We start from the raw sequence: 20,659 nt of genomic DNA, 5'->3' as shown, positions 1-20,659 counted from the left end.
GCTTGTCTTTCAATATTTTTTATTCATAATAGGCCGTCGTCAACCACGAAACAGCAATCATTTATGAATGAATGATTTTTTAAAAACACAATATGGTGAAGGAGCAACATTCAAACCGAAGGAACGAGGGATGACGGTAATAAGCCTAACCCTTTGGTTAGCTTTTCTAGCGACAGAAAAGAGGCAGCATATCAGTACTGTTGGACATCACTGCAAATGAGATCCAAAATAATAAACATATTGTTGTAAATGAAACTGACAATCGTGATCTTTGTAACGACATTGTTTTTTCTTAAAGCACTTGTGGTGGTACTACTAAAACATGCAGGGTTTTGAGGACATCACATATAGGATCCATAAACCGCTGTAGTTATGCTCTGTCCTCAGGAACAAAAGCAGGGAGTCATTTGTTTGCTTTGACGATCACAGATGCTGCACACTGCATGAGATGCCGGGATAGGGTCTCATTTTCCGACGGTTTATTAATCATCACATGGAAAGCTCCAAGTTGCATGCAACTTTAGTAGTTAACCCCGTCACCCGCCGACGTGACTGCCAAGTGACTTGGGTGTGAGACTGCGATGATAAATACCAGCCAGCTGTAGAGCGTCCCGGAGACAGCGGCCTCAGCATCATGCCTGCATCGGGCAACGTCTGAGGGGAAAATGTGCGGGAAAAGAACTGAGATGTAAGAGAGGCAGCAAACCGTGAGATAGGGGGGCGAAATCGGCGAGATAGCCGAGGAGGGCTCGGTTTGACTGTGCTGGGTAAAGGTTGGACCTCAGAGGAGCAAGTGAGGAGGAGCAGAGCCCAGGGCTTACACGCAGATTGAAGGTGAAATCCGCCTTATCAGGACAGGAAACACAGCTCAAAATGCCTAACAGCACTAATCCTCAGTCAAGACCTGATGATACAGCCTCAAAATACCATTGAGAAAATGCCTTCATCCTTTAAATAAACCTGCATTGATGTTTTTTTCTGCCGTAAAGAGCGGTAATCCCCAGGGAAGATACAAAGAGAACCTTCTCTAAAACCCTCCTTAACATTCACCCTGCTACTTGCCCATTTCAAGTGGGAGAAAACACTCGTTATGAGGCTTGCCTTCCAAATTTGGAAGTCTTTGGAGCAGATAAGGACTTCAAGTGATGCACGCTATTTCCAGAATGTTTCTGCTGTTGTAATCTATTTTAACATGCAGCTTAGATCTGCAGGTGTGCGCCGGATAGTGCCAATAAACCTCCTTAAGGTCATCATGCAGCCGTATCAACCCCAATGTTTCCTGCCTGGGTGTCCTTTTAAGTTTTTGGACATAATTCAGAAATGCTTGATGATGTGGAGAGTGCATGTGCGTGTGGAGGAGGGTTTGGCGAGCATACACACACACATTCTATGCAGCAGATGGACAAAAAGCTGTCACTGTGTGTTTTAATTGGCCGTTTATGGCTACTTTTTGGGCTTCCACTTGGCTACAACAGGTCCCATCTGATTAGACATTATGACAATATTAAAACAGATGTCCAGAACAATAAAGTCAATTCCTGAAGGGCCGTACGTAATGCGAGTAATTGATCATTTTTTTCCATGCTGGCCTCTATTTACCAGCATGCTCCTGTTAAACAGATTGCCCCTGCAGTCAGGAGTGGGACCCATATGGCACAGCAGTTTACTGGCCATTTGACTAAACTGCTGATGAAGTGTTGCTGTTCCTCTAGAGGAAACCTGTTGGAGGACGGACATTTTACACACTAAGCTGGCTTTTTACTGCCCTCACTAAAGTCCAAAAATGTCTTCCGCTGTTCAAACAAGGCTGCTGGTACGGGCTGGGCTTTTGCCATTGCACAGGAAGCCTGACTTCCCAAGTTGGACCTCAGGGTGCCTTTCATATCCTCCAGACCGCTCAACAGAGAGGGGATGTTTATGATGATGCAAACCCGCCTTGGCACGATGCAATCGCCACACTTGTGTTTCCTGCTTTACTGTAAGCAGGGCTTGAAGCCTCTCTACAGAGCTATTTAAAGGGGAGACAGTTTGGATGGTAAAAAGCTGGCTAATCTTGTTTGAAGTTTTGCAATAAACAGCAACAATGCAGGGCTTTTCTACTTTCATCTTCGCGGATGAATGTCTGACGCTGGAGAAAAATTGCCGGGATGTGTACTTCACCAATAGCCTGCACAATAAAACTGTATTTAACTTTGTTCACCTCCTCCTCCTCACATCCCGACACTTGATGCCAAATGGAGGGATTAAAAGGAGACATGGCCACGCTCCAGAGTCATGCTGGGGGAATAGAATCATCACTCACCTATTAGACCAGCCATGAAGGCAGTGCTGATAATCTTGAACATCACTCTGCCTGCTGCCTAAGGCGAGTATTCAGGGGAAAGAACAACATTATAATATCAGCGACAGGCTCAGACAGGCCCAAGCACACAAATGTAAGGCATTGCGATGATATGTAGTGTTCTACACTGGTCACTAGGTGTCAGTAATGTTACAGTAATGCTCGGTGAGACACACAAGCACCAGAGTTGATCAGGCACGACAGGTTCTTATTGCGTGTTTGAATTCTCTCACAACAGGCACCCCTGACATCAATTCCTGTCCCCCCTCCACTCGAAACACATTTACAGCAACACACACAAGCACGAGTCTTATTCATGTCTTAAATGGCTTATTTTCTCTTATTGTGTCCACTGTATCAGGTAACAGTGTAAAGGTGACTATAGGGGTGTTATTTCATGTCTAGAGGACTCTAATACATGTATTTGGAAGTTTGTAAACAGGTTTTCTGTGCTGTAACTAAGAAAATATTCCATTTGTAAATAAGGAATCTTACTTCACGAAAATTCACTTATCACGGTCGGGTCTGAAACAAATTAGTCACGCTAATTACTATACCCTGTCCAGTAACACGTTATATTAAGGTGCTTGCAATAAGACCTAATAAGTAGGAGGTAGTTGGTTAATAAGTGCACAATATTTTCGTTATGCATCCTAATGAAGCACTGCTTCCACTTTAGATCCAGATTGTTAACTGTTAATAATTACATAAGACCAGGATTTATCAGCCTTTTTAAGGCATTATTATCCATTACCTGAGCACTGTTGTCAAGAAATACCACATTAATGGTGATAAGCAAATACATTCTTTAATAAATCCTTATTAAGAGGCTTATTAATGCAAATAAACATTTCATATATATATATATATATATATATATATATATATATATATATACTATTAATATAATAAGAGGCTTATTAACTTGAATTACTGCTTATTAATTGTTATTACAAGCAGCTTAATATGAAGTGTCACCATGTGTCAAACATTTTTTACTTTTTTATGATTTGATAGGTTTGTTTGGTAATAGTGTTTGACAGAATGTTGAATTTTAGTTGCACGCACTCACTTATTTCTAAAAAACATTAGTTGTGTTGTTTGTCTTTACTCATTGAACTAACCGTACATCATTTGTTCCTGTATCTGAAGGCAAATTTGGAGGCTCTGCAATTCAAGAGCTAGGGAACGTACATGCATCTCGCATCGCTCCCCCAAATATTGTCTCATTCCATGGGCAGAGCCACTAATGAGCTGTTTAGCCACCAGACACCAGGTGCTCACCAGCCACAACAACCCAGCAGACTCCACACTTTGAAAATTTGGAACTGAAGAAGCCGTTTGGATTAAAGGTGAAACGTCTTCAGCAAACAGGAATAGTCCAGTTGACTCGATTCAACTTTTGCAGATTATACTGCAGCCGGGATTAAATGTGTTGTTTACATTTCAATATGTCTGCTGTTTGGATGGTGATACTCGCCTGCCAGCAAATAACGGTCTTCCTCAACGTGATGTTCAAAGTTTGATCCCACCTGCACAGTTCATGTCGACGCTAACAGGACGGCGTCTGTGACTTTTTTGCAACGGGAATGAAAATGGTTAATCAATGATAGGAAAATTGAAAATATGAAACACGTTCAAAGGGTGTTTTTTGTAGATGAATAAGTATTCTCAGATGGATTACAGCATTTCCCTTCATTCACGGAAGGGTAATTCCATCACATCCGTCACATGCAAAACGTATCCTAGTGTAGGCTGCCATCTGCTGGCTCAAAAAACTAATTACAACAAGGAACCCAGTTATTGAAGGCCTCCTTTACATGGGAAATTTAGTTGACACCAATGTTTTCAGAATGCTATTCGTTTATTCATTGTTCATTCACTGTTGAGTAAAGTCAGGACTTTATCATCAGAGATTGCTCATTTTTTCGAGTCCGGATCAATTAGAAAACATGCGCTTTTCATATGTTGTACAAGCAAAATATTCTCAAGGTATTATGCAAATTAATTTAGTATATAACTTAAGAGCAGTCAGTGTACAAAAGTACAGTAGTGTACATGTATTGCCCATACTGTCATTATTGTCTAAATAGCTGGTCATGAAAGTGAGTATACTTCATAGTGAACATGTCCAAATTGTGCCCAAAGTGTCAATATTTGATGTGAGCACCATCGTTATCTAGTACTGCGTTAATACTCCTGTGCACTGAATTCACCACAGCATCGAAGGTTGGAACTGCAATGCACTTTTCCAACCCTCCATGATGATATCACAGGAATGGTGAATGCTCGACATCTTGCTTTACACCTTCCGTCTGAGGACGCCCCACAGCTGCGTCATCGGATTCAGGTCTGGAGACATGCTTGGCCACTCCATCGCCTTCTTCTTCACCTTCCTCAGCGGGGCAGTTGTCACCTTGGAGGTGTTTTTGGAATTGTTGATGTTGGAAAACCGCCATTCGGCCCAGTTTCCCAAGCGAGGGGATCGTGTGCTGCCTAAGAATGTCACAGTACATGCTGGAATTCACATATCCCTCAATGAACCACAGCTCCCCATCGCTAGCAGCACTCGTTCCCCAGATTGTGATGTTGGCACCACCATGCTTGGCTGAGGTAAGACACGATCATCTTGGTCCTTACTTGTGTTCAGTTTCTTAAGCTCACACATGTGCCTTAAGTTTAAAATCAATAGTTCTATAAAGATGATCCATTTTCCATCTGCTTCTCTTTCTTCTGCAATTGCTGTGGGTGTCTTCCGGCCTGCGCTACAACACCTCCACGCCTCTTTCCCACTCCACTGGCGCAGGTCTTCAAGTTCTTATGTTGTAAAGGGTGCTTATTTGTGCCTATGTTACCAATGTTCCATAGAAGCATGGTTTAAAATTGTTTTTTTTCCTCCTCCCCGCTCCTCTTGTTCTTCCCTTTCCTCTCCCCCTTTTATCTCCTAGTTGTCTCCTATGTTGTGTATGTACGGGCAGGTGATTGCTTGCACCTCTGTAAAAGTGAGGAGGGAAGGCCATTCTGATTCTGATGATACTGTACTTGGAATACTGACAGCAGTACTACACACAGACCTGAAAAGCATTTAGTGTACACTTTGTTTTGAGCAACATTTGTGCGTATAAAATTTGAGCTGCAGATTTTTGGATCCACCTTTTCTGATATGACGGCAAACCTCACTACCAACTACATAATCCTGACTGAAACTGTAAAGCATCATTACATGTAAAGAAAGTAGTTATGGGAATTTGGCAGATTTAGCTGTGTCATTGTACGTTGTGTGTGTGTGTGTGTGTGTGTGTGTGTGTGTGTGTGTGTGCAAGGCATTGAACATTACATCATATACATATACATCATAATTTCCAGCCAAAAAGTAGGACCTTGCTAAAATGAATGACAATTTTAATAACCGGTACAATACATTTAGGTTTATATAAAAAAAAAAATGAACATACACCTGAAACCTTGAAACAGATATGCTATACATCGGTTCAGCGTTATTCATCTCATGGAATATGTACAGTATGTATAACCAAAATATTTGATCATGCATACTTCTAATCCGGGATCCTGGATTTGTGCTTTCATCCAAAAAGAAGCGAGGAACAAACTTTCTACATTTGAAATTCTACTTTTTAAAAAAGTGGCATCAACTTGGTGGCGGCAGTAGCGCAGTATCGAATAACTTGGTTTGAGGACTGGGGGACAGGAGAGTTGCTGGTCTGCTTCCTGAGAACTGCCAAAGTGCTCTTAAACCAGCCAGCACTTCACAAATAGCTTAGAGGTGAACCACCTTCGAGCTGAGATGTCCTTATTACCTGCATGCCTCAAAGTGTGGATTTGGTGCTTTGTGGTGACATGCATGCAACATGGAAATAAAGCAGGATGACAAACATTCCCATTAGAAGAAAAAAGTATAATAAATACAAAAAAGTACAATCAAGAACTTGCAATACTCATCCATACCCATCTTAATGAACATACGTTAAGATACACATATAGATATAGAACATATCCATATAAAACAATGATAAACACATTTATTACCCTCAAAAAGCCCTTTGCCAAAACATCGTGTGTCTGCTTGGGCATTGCTTGAATAACTTCCAGCAGTTTAGTTTTTTAACATTGGTGAAGCAACGAAACTGGCCTAGGAGCTATTTCAATGATTATTAGAGGAGACATCCATCCAGCCAGCCACACATCTGGTATCCATTCTACTGTACTGTTCAGGGACACAGTGGTGCATTCGGGGCTGATCACCAATCAGTTGCATTCACAGTCCCATTCACTCGGTCACAGTCATACCTAAGATAGTCTGGCGTTTTTGGTTGGGCTGTGTTTGGACCTGCCCTTTTAGCAAGGTGAAGTCCACCCACGTTATTTTGTTCTACCGGCTGGGAAATAATGCTGAGAGGTTCAAGTAAGGTTTGCACTTTAATATTAAAAGGAGTCGGTACAAGCAGCTGGTGAGAACGGTCAGCCCACCAGCCAAAGTCTAGCGACGTCTAAGCAATCTTTGAAGTGAACTAAGCTCCTTCTCCTCCTCACAAGCTTGTGGAGGCGATCCCAATGATCAGGAAACTTCATGTTAACTGTTTGTTGGTGTATTGATCTGATCTGAACATGGATTCTTTTGTTCCAAGTGAAAGGTCTTGGTAAATGTGCTATCTCTCTGTCATAGATGAGCATAACATGTTGCAGAATACAGAATACAGAGGAAAATATTCCATTCCTAACAGTTGTGAGGAGAGTGAGAAAGAACTCACACAAGGACAGGCAGAATGTCAGAGCCGAGGTTTGAACTCTGACCCCGACCCAAACCTTTTTGTTATGTAACCTACCTGGATCAGCCCCGCATTTGGCCCGGGGTCCAACCAGTGTTCAAGGAATGAGAATCTAGAGTGCTAGCCATGGAGCTAAAAGCCCAGCCTGTCAACTCGATGTCCCCAGAGACTCTGAAAGCGTCAGGGAGTGAGGTTTACCGACGCCACACCAGCTGGCATCCGTTGCACTCGTACACCATTGTGCTGCCCTACCTGTATTTACAGTAACAAATATCGTTTCAAATAGTCAATAACGACACCAGGAAAAGGTGTGTCTCAAAGAGTCAGTGAGCGTAAGACACTAACAACTAACAGGCACGCTCCTTCTCCTCCATACTTGAGATAGAGGTCGAGCTGTGGTGGACAGTAACTGAGCCATCGGGCGACATTGACGACACTAAGGGGTCGTTTGGGGAAATGGGTGCCAGTGTGTTGTCCATTACCAATTCTTTCATTTTACAGGTCCTGGGGTTTCCGTATGGACCTGCGTCTCCAGTATCTGTAGGAATTGAGTCAAAGGTAATGGTGCCGTTGTTGAGGTCCAGTGTGGTTGGAGGGGACATGTCAGGAGCTGAGGTGTGATGGTAGAGCTCCGTGTTGCAGTCGTCAAGCATGGGCTCCTGTTTAATGACCCGGCCCATCAGCTCCGACGTGCAGATAGATGGGACTGACATCTCTGTGAGACCATGAGCACGAGCCTGGATCTCCAACTCCTATGTGCAAATCAGAACAGGATTCAACGAGAACTTCCTCATCATACAAAGATAAATTGGCATACATCAGTCCGGCTGACGAGGCTGCTGGAATGCTAAACCAGTGGTTTTACAGATCAACTGCACGACTTAGAGGTGGCAATGGACATTTTATACATGTGCTGTTTTTTTCTGGTTTGTGCTACAGCGGAATCCTCTTATGTCACCAACCCCTCTATGTCAAACAACCCGTCAAAGTCCTTCCTTTAAAGTCATTGCCAAAATACCCGGTCAACTGCCTTTCTCCACATAAAATTTGAGACAAAATGGGGCCAGTTCTATGAAAACTGTTCTTTGTATGTCAACACATAGTGTAGTATTGTCAGCTTTCTCATTATCATTAAGCAGCGTGCCAGAACATCTATTTTCCAGTTACACAGCATTCAAATGACCGCAGTGACTTCCTATTCAGTGCAAAATAAGCATCCAGATGAGCAATGCAAGCATGACAGTATTAACCTGGATTCTACAAACATTCATTGATCTACTTTTAGAAAGTTATCTACCAGAAGGAAGATTTGCGCATGTACAAAATATTATTGTCTCTGTCGTCATGACATACACTGAAATGACCACAGCAGCTTTGTTAGATGGCGGAATGTCAGCAGAATAATCATGAGGCAGGATGACTGTGCTCGTACAGTATCAGCTCGGCAACTCTTGTCTCTCTTGGTCTGGTCTAACTTCCCCCTGTAGCCCCGCCCCTCAATCACAGCTCAGAGCCATACACAATACTCCCGCCACCTCATATGAAAACAGAAGACTCGAAATAAAAATATGCACAAATGGAGGAAAACGATGTCAACAAATTGTCGTAGGTTTAAAAATCTGTTATTCTCACCCATTCTCTTTATGTTTCTGGCAAAAATCACAAATAAAAGTGCAAGTCATGGTCAAAGGTTTCGATTTCAGCTATGTCGACAACCGCTTACGTCGACGTCAGTTAGACGAGTACGAGAGGTGTCGAGATAAATAACAGTTCAACCTCCAAAAGACCAGCGTTATGTGGTAAAAAAAAACATACAAGCCCGACATAGTAAGAAAAAATAGCTTGATAGTCAAAATGACTAATCACAGGGAGATTAGAACCCAGGTCTTCCCGATCTCCTGACTGTGTGGCCAACATGCTAACCACTGGAAGTAAGAAACTCAAAGGTGGATGACTTCCAGTCATAGCTTGCCCCCACATGGCAAAAATGGGAGGAAAATGCAACATTTAATTTCCATCTTCAGCATTTCCGCATCCCTTACTTCACACATGTGGAGGTTTAAAGTGATACTGTAAGTACAGGAACAAGTTTTCAATTCCGTGATGGTTATTCGGCTTGTCTTTTGAAAATAAAATGCTCACATCCGATCCGAGCCAGTGTTGCTAGAAGCACATCTCTTTTGAGTACTGGTGCTTGAAAAAAAATACATTGATTAGCCATACATCGGATTCTTTCACTTGTTCGCATTGCTAGTCCTATAAGTGAACAGTCACATCCGAAACTCAAAGTTTCAACATCTGCTCTGAAAAGTCTTTTTTTTTTTTTTTTACCCATCATTTTTTTTTCTCCTTGTCCTCTGAGGGGCTCTGTAGTGTGCAGCACGTCACAGAAAAAAAGCGCTTGATTTGCTCACCTTAGCCCAGTAACATACACCACAGTACGGGTAGTCTCGCCTCATTGGAGAGTTTTTGACAAAATCAGTTATTTGCACTATTTTTAATGTTATCGAGTTTATCGGTATGATGTCATGATGTCATAATTTGTCATATCGGCCCGATTATTATCGTGCATGGCTTTTCCTCTCTATAGAAGGATGGCAGGGACAAACACCTTCCAGCTCATGCATGCCAACGTGTATTACATTTGTCTGATTAGCAAGAATAATGATGTCACGTATACATTTGTGAGTCACATCACTTCCCCCAGCATATTCTAAAAATAAAATGAATTTATGGTTGATTATAATCGTTAATAGAGATTACAGATATACTGTAATACCATCAAATCAATGGGACATGTACGCACAGGAAAGCCAGGTTAGACTTTGTCAGAAAAAAACTGTTTTCTTTGGATAGATGAAACGGTTATGGTGACGTACGAAGGGTAAATTATAAAAACGCTATCATTGTACAAATGCTTGTGGACCTACCAATAACTTTTCAGTCGTTTAATGATACATGGGAATACCCACCTGTATACGAAGCAACAGGTGGCGGTTTGCGTGCTCCAGCTTTCTCTGCCTGCACTCGAGCTCTTTGGTCCTCTGCTGCTCCCTTTGGAGTTTCCTGATATAGTCCACTGAGGCTTTCAGAATGGTGCCCTTATTCCAGCGCATGTCTCTGGGGTATACAGGAGACAAAAGGTCTAAAGTCAGAGTCAGCTGAGCAGCTGACCGGAACAACACAGGATTCTTCACGGCCATTCTGAACAAACAAACCATTTCACTTAAAGGGCACTTGGTTATGTGGAGAGGACAGCGGTTAAAATCATGTTTTAACAGACGAGACCCGAATAGACATACACACAGATGAATGAATGACTGAATGAATGCGCATCAGTGAGTATAAATGCATCCAAAACATACTTACGGATCATTTGACTTTGGTATCAGGGTTCCAAGCTCTTTTATGCGATCGTTGATATTGAATCGTCGTCTTCGTTCAACTACAGTTTCATTTGGTACACATGGAAGATGTCACCGTTCAGAACTTTTGCAGCACTTTTGCAAACAAGCTATGAAAAAATACCTCGCAAAAATCTTAGTAAACTTCACTGACTTGCAGTGTGTTGTTTGTCGAGTAACGTAGACTCACTTAAGTTGTGATTGTCTTTCTTCTGTCGTTCTTTTGCGAGTGCACGAACTTCAGCCTCTGTGAAGCAGATGGGAAATGTGAATATCATAGAGTAGATAGGAAACAAAAACCTACGCAAAAGCTACACAGTCATCCCTCGCAATATCGGGGTTTGATTATCACTCCCTCGCTATGTCACGGTTTTCCAGAAATTAATTCATGAATGAATGATTTTTTTTTCATGGTAGATTACGGTCTATTATTAGTCAAAACATATGTAATTACAAGGGATATGTAGTATTCTGGTCACTAGGCGGCAGTAATGACATAAAACATTGCTGAAACATTACACTAGGTCCCCAACTTACGAACATCCGACTAGCGAACACTCGCGGATATGAACACAAGCCGACTGGTCTATATTTTATTTTATTTTGCCTTGTAGTCGCTCAATCAGTATTTATACTGCTACTGTACATGCTTGACCAGTAGAGGGCACTGTGACACTGCTAATGGGACCAACAGAGGAAGAGTTAGACGCTGGGGAGATAAAGCAAAATGGAAAGCTAAGTTGTAGCTGTGTAATACAACCTGGATAGAGCGTGTGATTAAAGTTTATGAAGAGTTAATAGGCCTGCTTAATTCTACGCCACCCACAGAACACTACCTCTTTTAGAAGAGTCTAACGACGACGACAATTTGTCCTTTTTTCAATAACTCCTCCTCCAACTCCACCACAACGACGTATGCTCGACCACTCCTCTTCAAAGGTAAATAACATTTATCATTACGTATTATTATATCATTTTTATTATTGTTTTTTTCATTAATTATCCTGGTTTAATATTACTACTGCATCCAAACTCATATTTACATACATACACATATACTGTATATGTATACACGTACATGTAGTACCTATATCATTGGTAATATTACCTTTTACCCTACTTAAGAACAATTCGACATAAGAACGGTCGTCTGGAACCAATTGTGTTCGTAAGTTGGGGACCTAGTGTACTAGGGATGTCCGATATTGGGTTTTTTTAACAATAACCGCTATTGTCCAACTCTCAATTTCCCATACCAATATGTGTAACATCACATACAGTATGTCCTGTCGTGAAATGAACACATATCTGTTGTAAAGCTAATGGATACAGCATCAGCAACTAGCTTCTCAACAACATCTGAGAAATACTTGCCATTAGGATTAGGCTGTAACATTTGTTTTAAAAGTCAACAGAGTAGCCATTGACATTTTTTGATCATCAAAAAGTCCAGGGAAGAAAATCAAATGTTTCATTGGGGTGGCCAAGGTGAGACCATTACTCACATAGGGGTGGCGATATCAGTGGGCCGATATTATCGGACATCCCTTGACATTAGCTTACATTACATTACCTTAAAACTGCATGAAGTCATAAAGTCAGCCATGGCATGTCCGACATGGTAGAGTGGAAAAAAAAGTTCTCCCATTCCGTGTGGAAGTGGTAAGTTTTTGGCTTCTTAACTTCAGAAGAAATAAATTTGAGGTTAACTACTTTGTGTCTCGAATCCTTGCAGCATAAGAGTTGCACTGTGGTGTAAACAATAAATAATAGGAGCGTAAAGCTGACTGCTGACTGCTGACGTGTTATTGCATGTCTACAGGGATCTAATAATGTTAAAACCCGTATTTACTACAAAACTACTAAAAATTCAGTGGATTCAATTAACACTGAACCCTACATCGCAGAAATTCATTTAACGCGGTCAGGCATGAAACCAGTTAAGCGCTATAAACAAGGGGTGACTGTCAAGAGAATCAATTCCAAGTGTGTTGTCCACATTGTTTGCAATATTATCATGTTATGCTTCAGTATCACTCAAAACAAGTGATGTGCTCTGAGGACCAGAGTAGGAAGTAGAACTAAATCGCATACATACGCCCTGATTTAACACTTGCAATCGATTCATATTGTGTGCGATTTAGTACGACACAAAATGCTCATCACAGTCTCAAAATCTAAACTTGCAAACAGATTTTAGGATTTGGGTTATGTTGCTTACCTACTGGAAAGCCATCAGACCTTTGATAGTTTTCATACGGGCCACAGGGTCCAGGTTTGCCCAGTACTTGCTTCATGCCAGGAGCTGGAGTAATTATTTGGCAAATAGTTGACTTAATAGCATCTTGTGCATGTCCAAATTGCACACAATATCAACACTGGACTATAAGCATGGTGTTATTTCAAAGTATGTTTTGAAAGGATAAGCGTGCACATGCCTTCAACAAATGTTTTTACCTGAAGTAATGTGGTGAGGATGATGATTTGTATGTACGATTCTAAGCCCAGAGATGGAATGTGTTGCAGTTTTCCAGTCTTTTACCTGTGTATTCCCTTTTAATGTTGGGTGGACAGGAGTTGCTAATGGCCAAGCCTGGGAGTGGAAGCCCTTGGTTGCCATATACATCGAGAAGGTTTCCGGACACAGGGAGCTTTGGGGAATTAAACAAAGCACAGAATAATATCAAGTGTCCTCCGTAATCGAGATTTGCGTTTTAAATGAACATGAACAGTGGAAACATTACTGTATTGTTTATTTGCAGTCCTTGATCCATAAGTCCAAGAACATCTTCATTGTAACTGGACTCCAAGCTAATGATATCATCAATAACATCATCCATCTGCATGATACATAACGTATAACGTCATCATCAAAACAGTACACACTCTGAGAATTGGTATCAAGTCACTCAAATGGATTGAAATAATGACCTTTGTTACGCGTACCTCTTTCTCACAGTTAGAGGTGAGGGTGAGATGAGCCATGGGACTGTTGGGGGCGCTGCTGCCAGGCCCAGCGGGCATGCCGTGTTCAGGTGGCTGACTGGGGCATTGTGTGCCAGCTTTACCACTTGTGGTGGACAGATACTGTCTCACCTGCTGCCTTTGATTCTGCTGGATGTGGTACTTACTGGGATTTTCGAGATGGGACGGCACCTACATGAGAAAGATATTAGAATAGACTTTGGACTCATTTCCAAGAAGCGAAGATCATACAATTCATTAACCTTCTATGCTGCCAAAGCCAGCTAACATCGGCCGCGAGGTGGGGTACACCCTGGACTGGTCACCAGCCAATCACAGACAACCATTTGCGCTAATATTACCAAGCTAACAGCATGTTTTGGGAATGCAGGAGGAGGCTGGATCAACCGGAGAAAAGCCATGCATAAAAGAGGCATTAATATGAGATAGTCTTAATGTGTGTTTTGTATGCAACATACAAAACATGTGTGTACCAAGTAAAGACCAAGATTCAGTATCAGCAAGTACATAACAGAGTTAGGACGCTTCACACCAAAGCCAAATGATCTGTAATGCTCGTACGGGTATGCTCATTGATCCCTATGTTCATTCATCTTTCTGTGAAACCCACACAAATACAGGAAGAACATGCAAACGCCCCAATTAGGATCTCCAATGGAGATTCAAACCCTCCATCCCCTGACTGTGAGGCCGACGTGCTCACCACTAGGCCACCACGCATCCCATTGATGTGCAGAACATCAAACAACACTGTTATCTGTCTGTATATTCTGTTCATGGACAGTTCTGATCCTAATCCCGAAGCTCTCCATTAGAGCGCATCAAGCACCGGAGGAAAAGCACACTTTTAAATTGCTCTAAGATGACACCATTTTAAATTGCAGCTGAAGTCGGCAGCACTTTTTACGGCAAAGAAACTTTTGTGGTCATTTCAGTCAAAATGGCCACCACACACACCCGGAGTCCTGTGATTCCTCACTAGTAGCCAGCAAAGACGGGTCACGATGATAATGCAAAGCCAATCATATGAAATAAAGGTCTCTTAAATAACCCTGACTAGTATGAATAATAAATAAAGTGTCAAAGTTTTGAAACGCCTATAATAAACTAACTGTAAAGTAAACACGAAATAACAATGCATTAGCACCACAAGAAACACAATGAAAAAGCATTAAAAGGCGTATATATAATCATTCTATCCATCTCACCTGATAGTGACTGTACTCAAGCATCTCCAACATGATATTTGTGCGGAAATCTGTCAAAGCGCACATACAGTGTGTAATCCTTTTATGGTGTTGGGATGGCGTGTGCAAATGTGGAAGTATTCAGCCTTTCTGGATAATTTAGCAAGGATTTAGGCTCATTAGTTATGCAAGTTAAGAAATGGAGGAGGACACAGAAATGCATCCTCCCACTGTTGTGTTGTTTGTGTTCAACTATGAATTTATGCCTTTATGGAACCCGTTTGACGTCACAACTTTCAGCTCACAAAGAAGTCTTTTTGCTGTTTGGCCCAGGGTCTGCGGACCAAAGCTTGCTTAAGGCCAGCTAACATTTATTCTTTAGTTCTGCTCATCAAGTATAAAACATTGTTTGTTCTGATCATCAGGAACACAACTGAGTGCTAGTGCTGCCGTACGAACTGGACCAAACATCAATGTCTGGTGCGTTTTAAAAGCCATTAAGTCTTTTTTTCCATCCTTTCTTCAAGTTTTTATTTTAAAAATATGGTTACTCATCCGTGTTATTTATTTGTTGGCGGCTTACTTTGAAGGTGGACTACATTTTTCAGGCTTAAGGGTGCATGAAACATCAATATTGATTTTATCAGAAACGACTTTGTCGGGCCAAAGGCGTCATTCTTTGTGACAGTGTTTGACATCAGCTGCCATATTTATAGCAGCATTCAAGGGGCTTTTATGGCACATCTGTGCCAAAGCTTTTTATAGACTTAAATTGGGGAAACAATTGTCCATGGTATCAAACACAGCTTCAGTGTCCCAAGGGAAGAAGTGCAGCAAGTGCAAAACACTTCAACAAACAATGAATCAAACAAAAAATAACGTGTCAGAAAACAAATCACCAAAAGTCTAAACAAATTAACATTTCAGAAAACATATTCAAAAAAGGTGAAACAAAAGTATATTTTTAAAAAACACATTAACAAAATTCAAAACAGTTCAGAAAACATGTTAACAAAAGATTGAAGAAATGTCCATTTCAGAAAGCACATCAACAAAACTCCAACAAATTGCAATCACACATCTGTAATGCAATTTTCTGAAATGTCCATTTGTTTCGACTGGGGAGGCTCCGATCAGGGTTTTCTTGATAGATGAAGTGTAAATATACTGCTCCAAAAAATAAAGGGAACACTAAAATAACACATCTTAGCTCTGACTTAATGAACTATTCTTATGAAATACTTTGGTCTTTACATAGTTGAATGTACTGACAACAAAATCACATCAAAGGAAATCAAATGTATTAACCCATGGAGGCCTGGATTTGGAATCACACTCCAAATTAAAGTAGAAAAACACACCACCTGATGTCTACTCCATTTGCTCAATAGATGAAATAGGCGAAATTGATTGTCAATCTGTGTTGCTTCCTAAGTAAACATTTTGGAAAACGGCGCAGCAGTTTTGACTGAGTGTGTATTGAGTGTTCCCTTATTTTTTTTTTTTTTTTTTTTTTTTTTTTTTTTTTGAGTGTTCCCTTATTTAAATGTACTCTTGGCTCCATCAGGGCTTTTCCTTGTGAGAGCTACTTTTGCAAAATGAAAATGGCCAAGAGCTTCTCATTTCTGTAACATTTACGTTCATAGCTTATTTCATCCCAAACAAAGCCAATACGCTTGTTTTACCAGAACATGGACAAAATCCTGGTATCCACTACTCACATATTCTATTTTACAATGCATTTCTTTCTAGTGTTCTCACATTATGAACTGAAAAGCATGCTTGCAGGCGCCTCATGTGGTTGTGGGGGGCTCACGTTGGTGACCCCTGGCGTGTATGATATGAAAGGGGAACCATAAATCATATTTAACTTACTTTTTCAAATAACTGGTGAAACTTTGAGAATCAGGCGCCTTCTTTAAGGAGAATTTAAGGAGAAAAAACAAGTGAATTTCCCCGCTGTGGGATAAATAAAGTACAAATACAAATGAATTTGGATGCGAGATCAGCTTGATGGCACTCCAGCAGGACCCCCAGGCAGTCTGCCGAATCCAACCCAACCATCCGCCTCAGACCTCCGACTGCCACGCACACAGGGGCGCTGCATTGGCCGCCACCGCCGCCCAACCGATGATCACATCGCGAGCCTCGATAACTCACCACACTCTGCCAAGTGTCCCGCCCCCCAAATGCTGCACCAAACTATACCTTTTCAAGGCGCCACCTCGGCGAGGTATTTTTAGTGGCATTTTTTGCAGGGTGCAGGTACGTCCCACATGGCGGACATGCTTGTTTTGGCTTTGTGAAGGGAAAGTGGGCAAGACGGTGGGGAGACGGTCGCAATAAGCTGGATGCTGCTATGGGGGCGGAGCTGATCAGCGGATGTGATTGGCGTTATAAAGCAAGTATTGGCATATGCTGATACGTGCTTTTTCACGGTGGCCGATCGATCGGAGCACCCCTGGTTTTTGCTTTTGTTCACTTCTTTTCTGAAATGCTCATTTGTTTCAAGGTAGGATGGAATCATACTCCACAAACATCATCGTATCACAGCCTGTGTCCCTTTTCATTGAACGCGCCATGCCTAGTCAGGGCTGCATCCTTCCACTGACATTTGGGATGTTGCAAAGGCCAAAAGTATCCTTGTCATTGCAGATCACTTGATCATCTTTGAAACCGCATTCAATTCAGTTGATTGGATGTGATTTAGAAAGGCACACAGCCGTCCTACAAGGCCTCATAGCTCATAAAAACCAAAAGGAACTGCCTTCGCGACATGATTGTGGAAACGCGCAGATCTGAGAAAAAAAAGGGAATATGCAGAAGAACACAATACATATGCAGTACCTATATCATTCATTCATTCATTTTCTATGCTGCTTGTCCTTACAGTATGCATATACTCAACAACAATAAAAACACAACACTTCTTTTTGTGCCCATTTTTCATGAGTTAATCTCAAAGATCTGAACCATTTTCTATGTACACACTTATTTCGCTGAAATTGTTTCACAAATCTGTGTTAATGAGCGTTCATATTTCATAATTTATCCACCTCACTGGTGTGGCCAATCAAGATGCTGATGGGACAGCATTGCACAGGTGTGCCTTAGGTTGGCCACAATAAAAGGCTGCACGATAATAGGCCAATATGAGGAATTATGACTTCATAACAATAAATCAAATAACATGAACTAATAGCTCCAATAACTGATTAGTCATTAGTCATTAGTTCCTCATTAGTTCTTCATTAGTTCCTCAGTAAGTAGTCTGAATTTATGTGCCTTCGTCATTAGTTCCTCATTAGTTCCTCACTAACTAGTCTGAATTTATGCGCCTTAGTCATTAGTTTCTCATTAGTTTAATTTATGCACCTTAGTCATTAGTTCCTCATTAGTTCTTCATTATTTCCTCACTAACTAGTCTGAATTTATGCCCTTTAGTCATTTGTTCCTCATTAGTTCTTCATTAGTTCCTCACTAACTAGTCTGAATTTATGCGCCTTAGTCATTAGTTCCTCATTAGTTCTTCATTAGTTCCTCACTAACTAGTCTGAATTTATGCGCCTTAGTCATTAATTCCTCATGAGTTCTTCATTAGTTCCTCACTAACTAGTCAGAATTTATGCGCCTTAGTCATTAGTTCCTCATTAGTTCTTCATTAGTTCCTCACTAATTAGTCTGAATTTATGCACCTTAGTCATTAGTTCCTCATTAGTTCTCCGTTAGTTCCTCAGTAACTACTGTATTTTCGTGTATCTTGTTGTAACGTGTGACCGACCAGTCCTTTGCCATTGTTGAAGAAACTGGCTTTTGTCAGCTAGTAAACCCCTTGGAGCCACGGTTTGTACTTCTGAGCCGCTGCTATTTTTATTTATTTTTATGTTTTGTTAACAGTAGTGATGGCATGATACTTGGTAAGGACAAATCTACAGGTACAATTTGTCAAATGTAACTTTGTTTGAGTCGTTCTTACCTCCAGGTGTGCAAAAAACTACAGTTAAATAATTTTTTTTTAATAATAGATATAAAAAGTTACCTGTTACCGGTCTTGAGAAACAGGAAGTTATCGGCATCAGCTAAAAAAAAGCTACCATGTGACGTCATCGTGATGTTTATTGGCAGTGAAAACATTATCAACATGAACCGACATATCATTTTTATGGCAATATCGGCAACTTTATGCAAAATGAAAGAAGGTCTGAGTAATGCAAGCGCAATGGAAGCGTTTCCTTTGTTTTTGCAGCTTTTGGTGAAATGGTGGTGGTTACGCCAGTTTATTTTATTTATTTCACCTTTATTTTACCAGGTGAGATCAGCTGAGAACAGCTTCTTATTGCTTAATTGCTAATGTATATCAAGACCAGAATGACTCAACAATTACAAGTCAGTTCGGGACTGTTGCAGCTTCAGTTTAAACAGGTGGAGTGAAGGAAGAGCTGATAGTTTAAGGGAGTGTCGAAAGGAGTTCCAGTCAGTCAATGCAGCAAAACTCAAGGAATTTTGGCCAAAGACATTGCAGGCTTTTGGAAGAGACAGCGTAATGTTGTCACTGGATCTCAGGTGATAGTTGTTATGGGAAAGGTGTCTTATAGACAAGTAGAAGCCAGTGATGAAGGCGCCGAGTGTGGCGAGAGAGCCAGCCTATCAATTTGAAAAGATGGCACTGATGGGCTGCGAGGCCAAACAGATGGCTGAATGGTAGGGAACATCCAGGCTGTTAAGGGCACACTTGGAGGCCATTTTATAGATGACGTCCCCATAATCAAGCATAGGAAGTGTGGTCATCTTCAGCAGGGTATGTTTGGCAGAGCGTTCCGATTTGGACGAGAGGTTCTTCTGTCCATTGTGCAGATTGATGACTTATAGTGCTTATATATGGTGACAATGCCTATTAGAGTCATTCAAGCAGAGTGTTAAAGGGTAATCCATTCCACTAATTTGTAGTTGGCAAAGTTTTGAAATCTGAACATTCTGTAGCCGATCAGAATCAGTCGCGGGCTTTATAGATAAAAAGGTCCACTGTGGTATCTCATATAATGTTCCTTGAACACACACATCTTTGTTGGGATTATTGGAAACTCACTTGGATCTGGGGAGACGACTACAAACTCGGTGGAAGTGCCCTGTGGCAGGACAGCGACTGATAAAACGGAGAATGCATTCATTGTCAACTCATAACTGAGTATTCCTTCAAGTTCCGTCTGCAGTGTGGCCTTTTCCGGAAGCCCAACCTTTGGGTTGGGAGGGACTTTTTTAACAAAGGATGTTTCATTTATCCCCTCCAAGCTCTCACTTTATTCACAGATTCTTTGTGAGACGGACGTTTATTACCTACTCGAAGAGAGCACATGGGTCCATGTTTTAGACTTTGCCTTCAGGACCAATAACATTCCGAGAGATAGGCATCATTCCTTCACTCCCGAAAAGAAACGGATCCATTCTTGTCCTTTAAACAACTCCTCTTCTTTCCATGGCAAACAGCCCCCTTTGGTAGTTTTATTGTAGGGGATGCTAAACATTTACTGAGAGCTGTCATTTACAACAGTGAGAAAAGAATAGACAAAGGCAATAGACACATAGTGCACATGCACAATGCGGTATCGTTTTCACCTGACTGGTATCAAAAGCTGTACTTCTAGCATACTCTCAAGCATAAACGAGAGTAGACTCAATAAAACCTTTGATTTAATGGTACTGTATGTACACATATAGAGAAGTTGTTCAGATTGCCACCATCAAGGCAAGTGGTGTCACTTCCTATGCTTGCTTTGTGTTGGTGTTAGTTAGCAACATTATAAAAAAGCTACCACTAATTTCCACGAAACCAGTGTCATCCACACATTACCACCATACAGCTGGATTGACTGCAATCAATGTAGGCTATTTAGTCATATATAAGTGCAGGATTATGATTACTATTCTTTTTTGATGGTTTCCAATCAAAATGGAAAC

The 20,659-nt window shown here is 41.2% G+C and overlaps 1 protein-coding gene across 2 annotated transcripts; it reads right to left on the bottom strand.

Annotated features, from left to right (window-relative positions):
• Nucleotides 1–5,783: 5,783 nt before the first annotated feature.
• mitfa (melanocyte inducing transcription factor a) lies at nucleotides 5,784–14,858 on the bottom strand. Of its 2 annotated transcripts, none has more exons than XM_054784343.1 (9): nucleotides 14,726–14,858; nucleotides 13,464–13,688; nucleotides 13,277–13,372; nucleotides 13,075–13,183; nucleotides 12,754–12,837; nucleotides 10,723–10,779; nucleotides 10,498–10,573; nucleotides 10,101–10,248; nucleotides 5,784–7,880 (listed from the first exon to the last, which is right to left on the bottom strand). In XM_054784343.1, the coding sequence occupies exons 1-9, from the start codon at nucleotides 14,789–14,791 to the stop codon at nucleotides 7,476–7,478; spliced, it is 1,266 nt and encodes a 421-aa protein (XP_054640318.1). In that variant the 5' UTR covers nucleotides 14,792–14,858; the 3' UTR covers nucleotides 5,784–7,475. The 2 variants fall into 2 exon arrangements, with proteins under 2 accessions (XP_054640318.1, XP_054640319.1); XM_054784344.1 differs by having other exon boundaries at nucleotides 13,479–13,688.
• Between the last annotated feature and the right edge of the window lie 5,801 nt (nucleotides 14,859–20,659).

Source organism: Dunckerocampus dactyliophorus, chromosome 8 (genome assembly GCF_027744805.1).
Source record: "Dunckerocampus dactyliophorus isolate RoL2022-P2 chromosome 8, RoL_Ddac_1.1, whole genome shotgun sequence".
Classification (NCBI taxonomy): domain Eukaryota; kingdom Metazoa; phylum Chordata; class Actinopteri; order Syngnathiformes; family Syngnathidae; genus Dunckerocampus; species Dunckerocampus dactyliophorus.
This window is presented reverse-complemented; position numbering and strand designations above follow the sequence as displayed.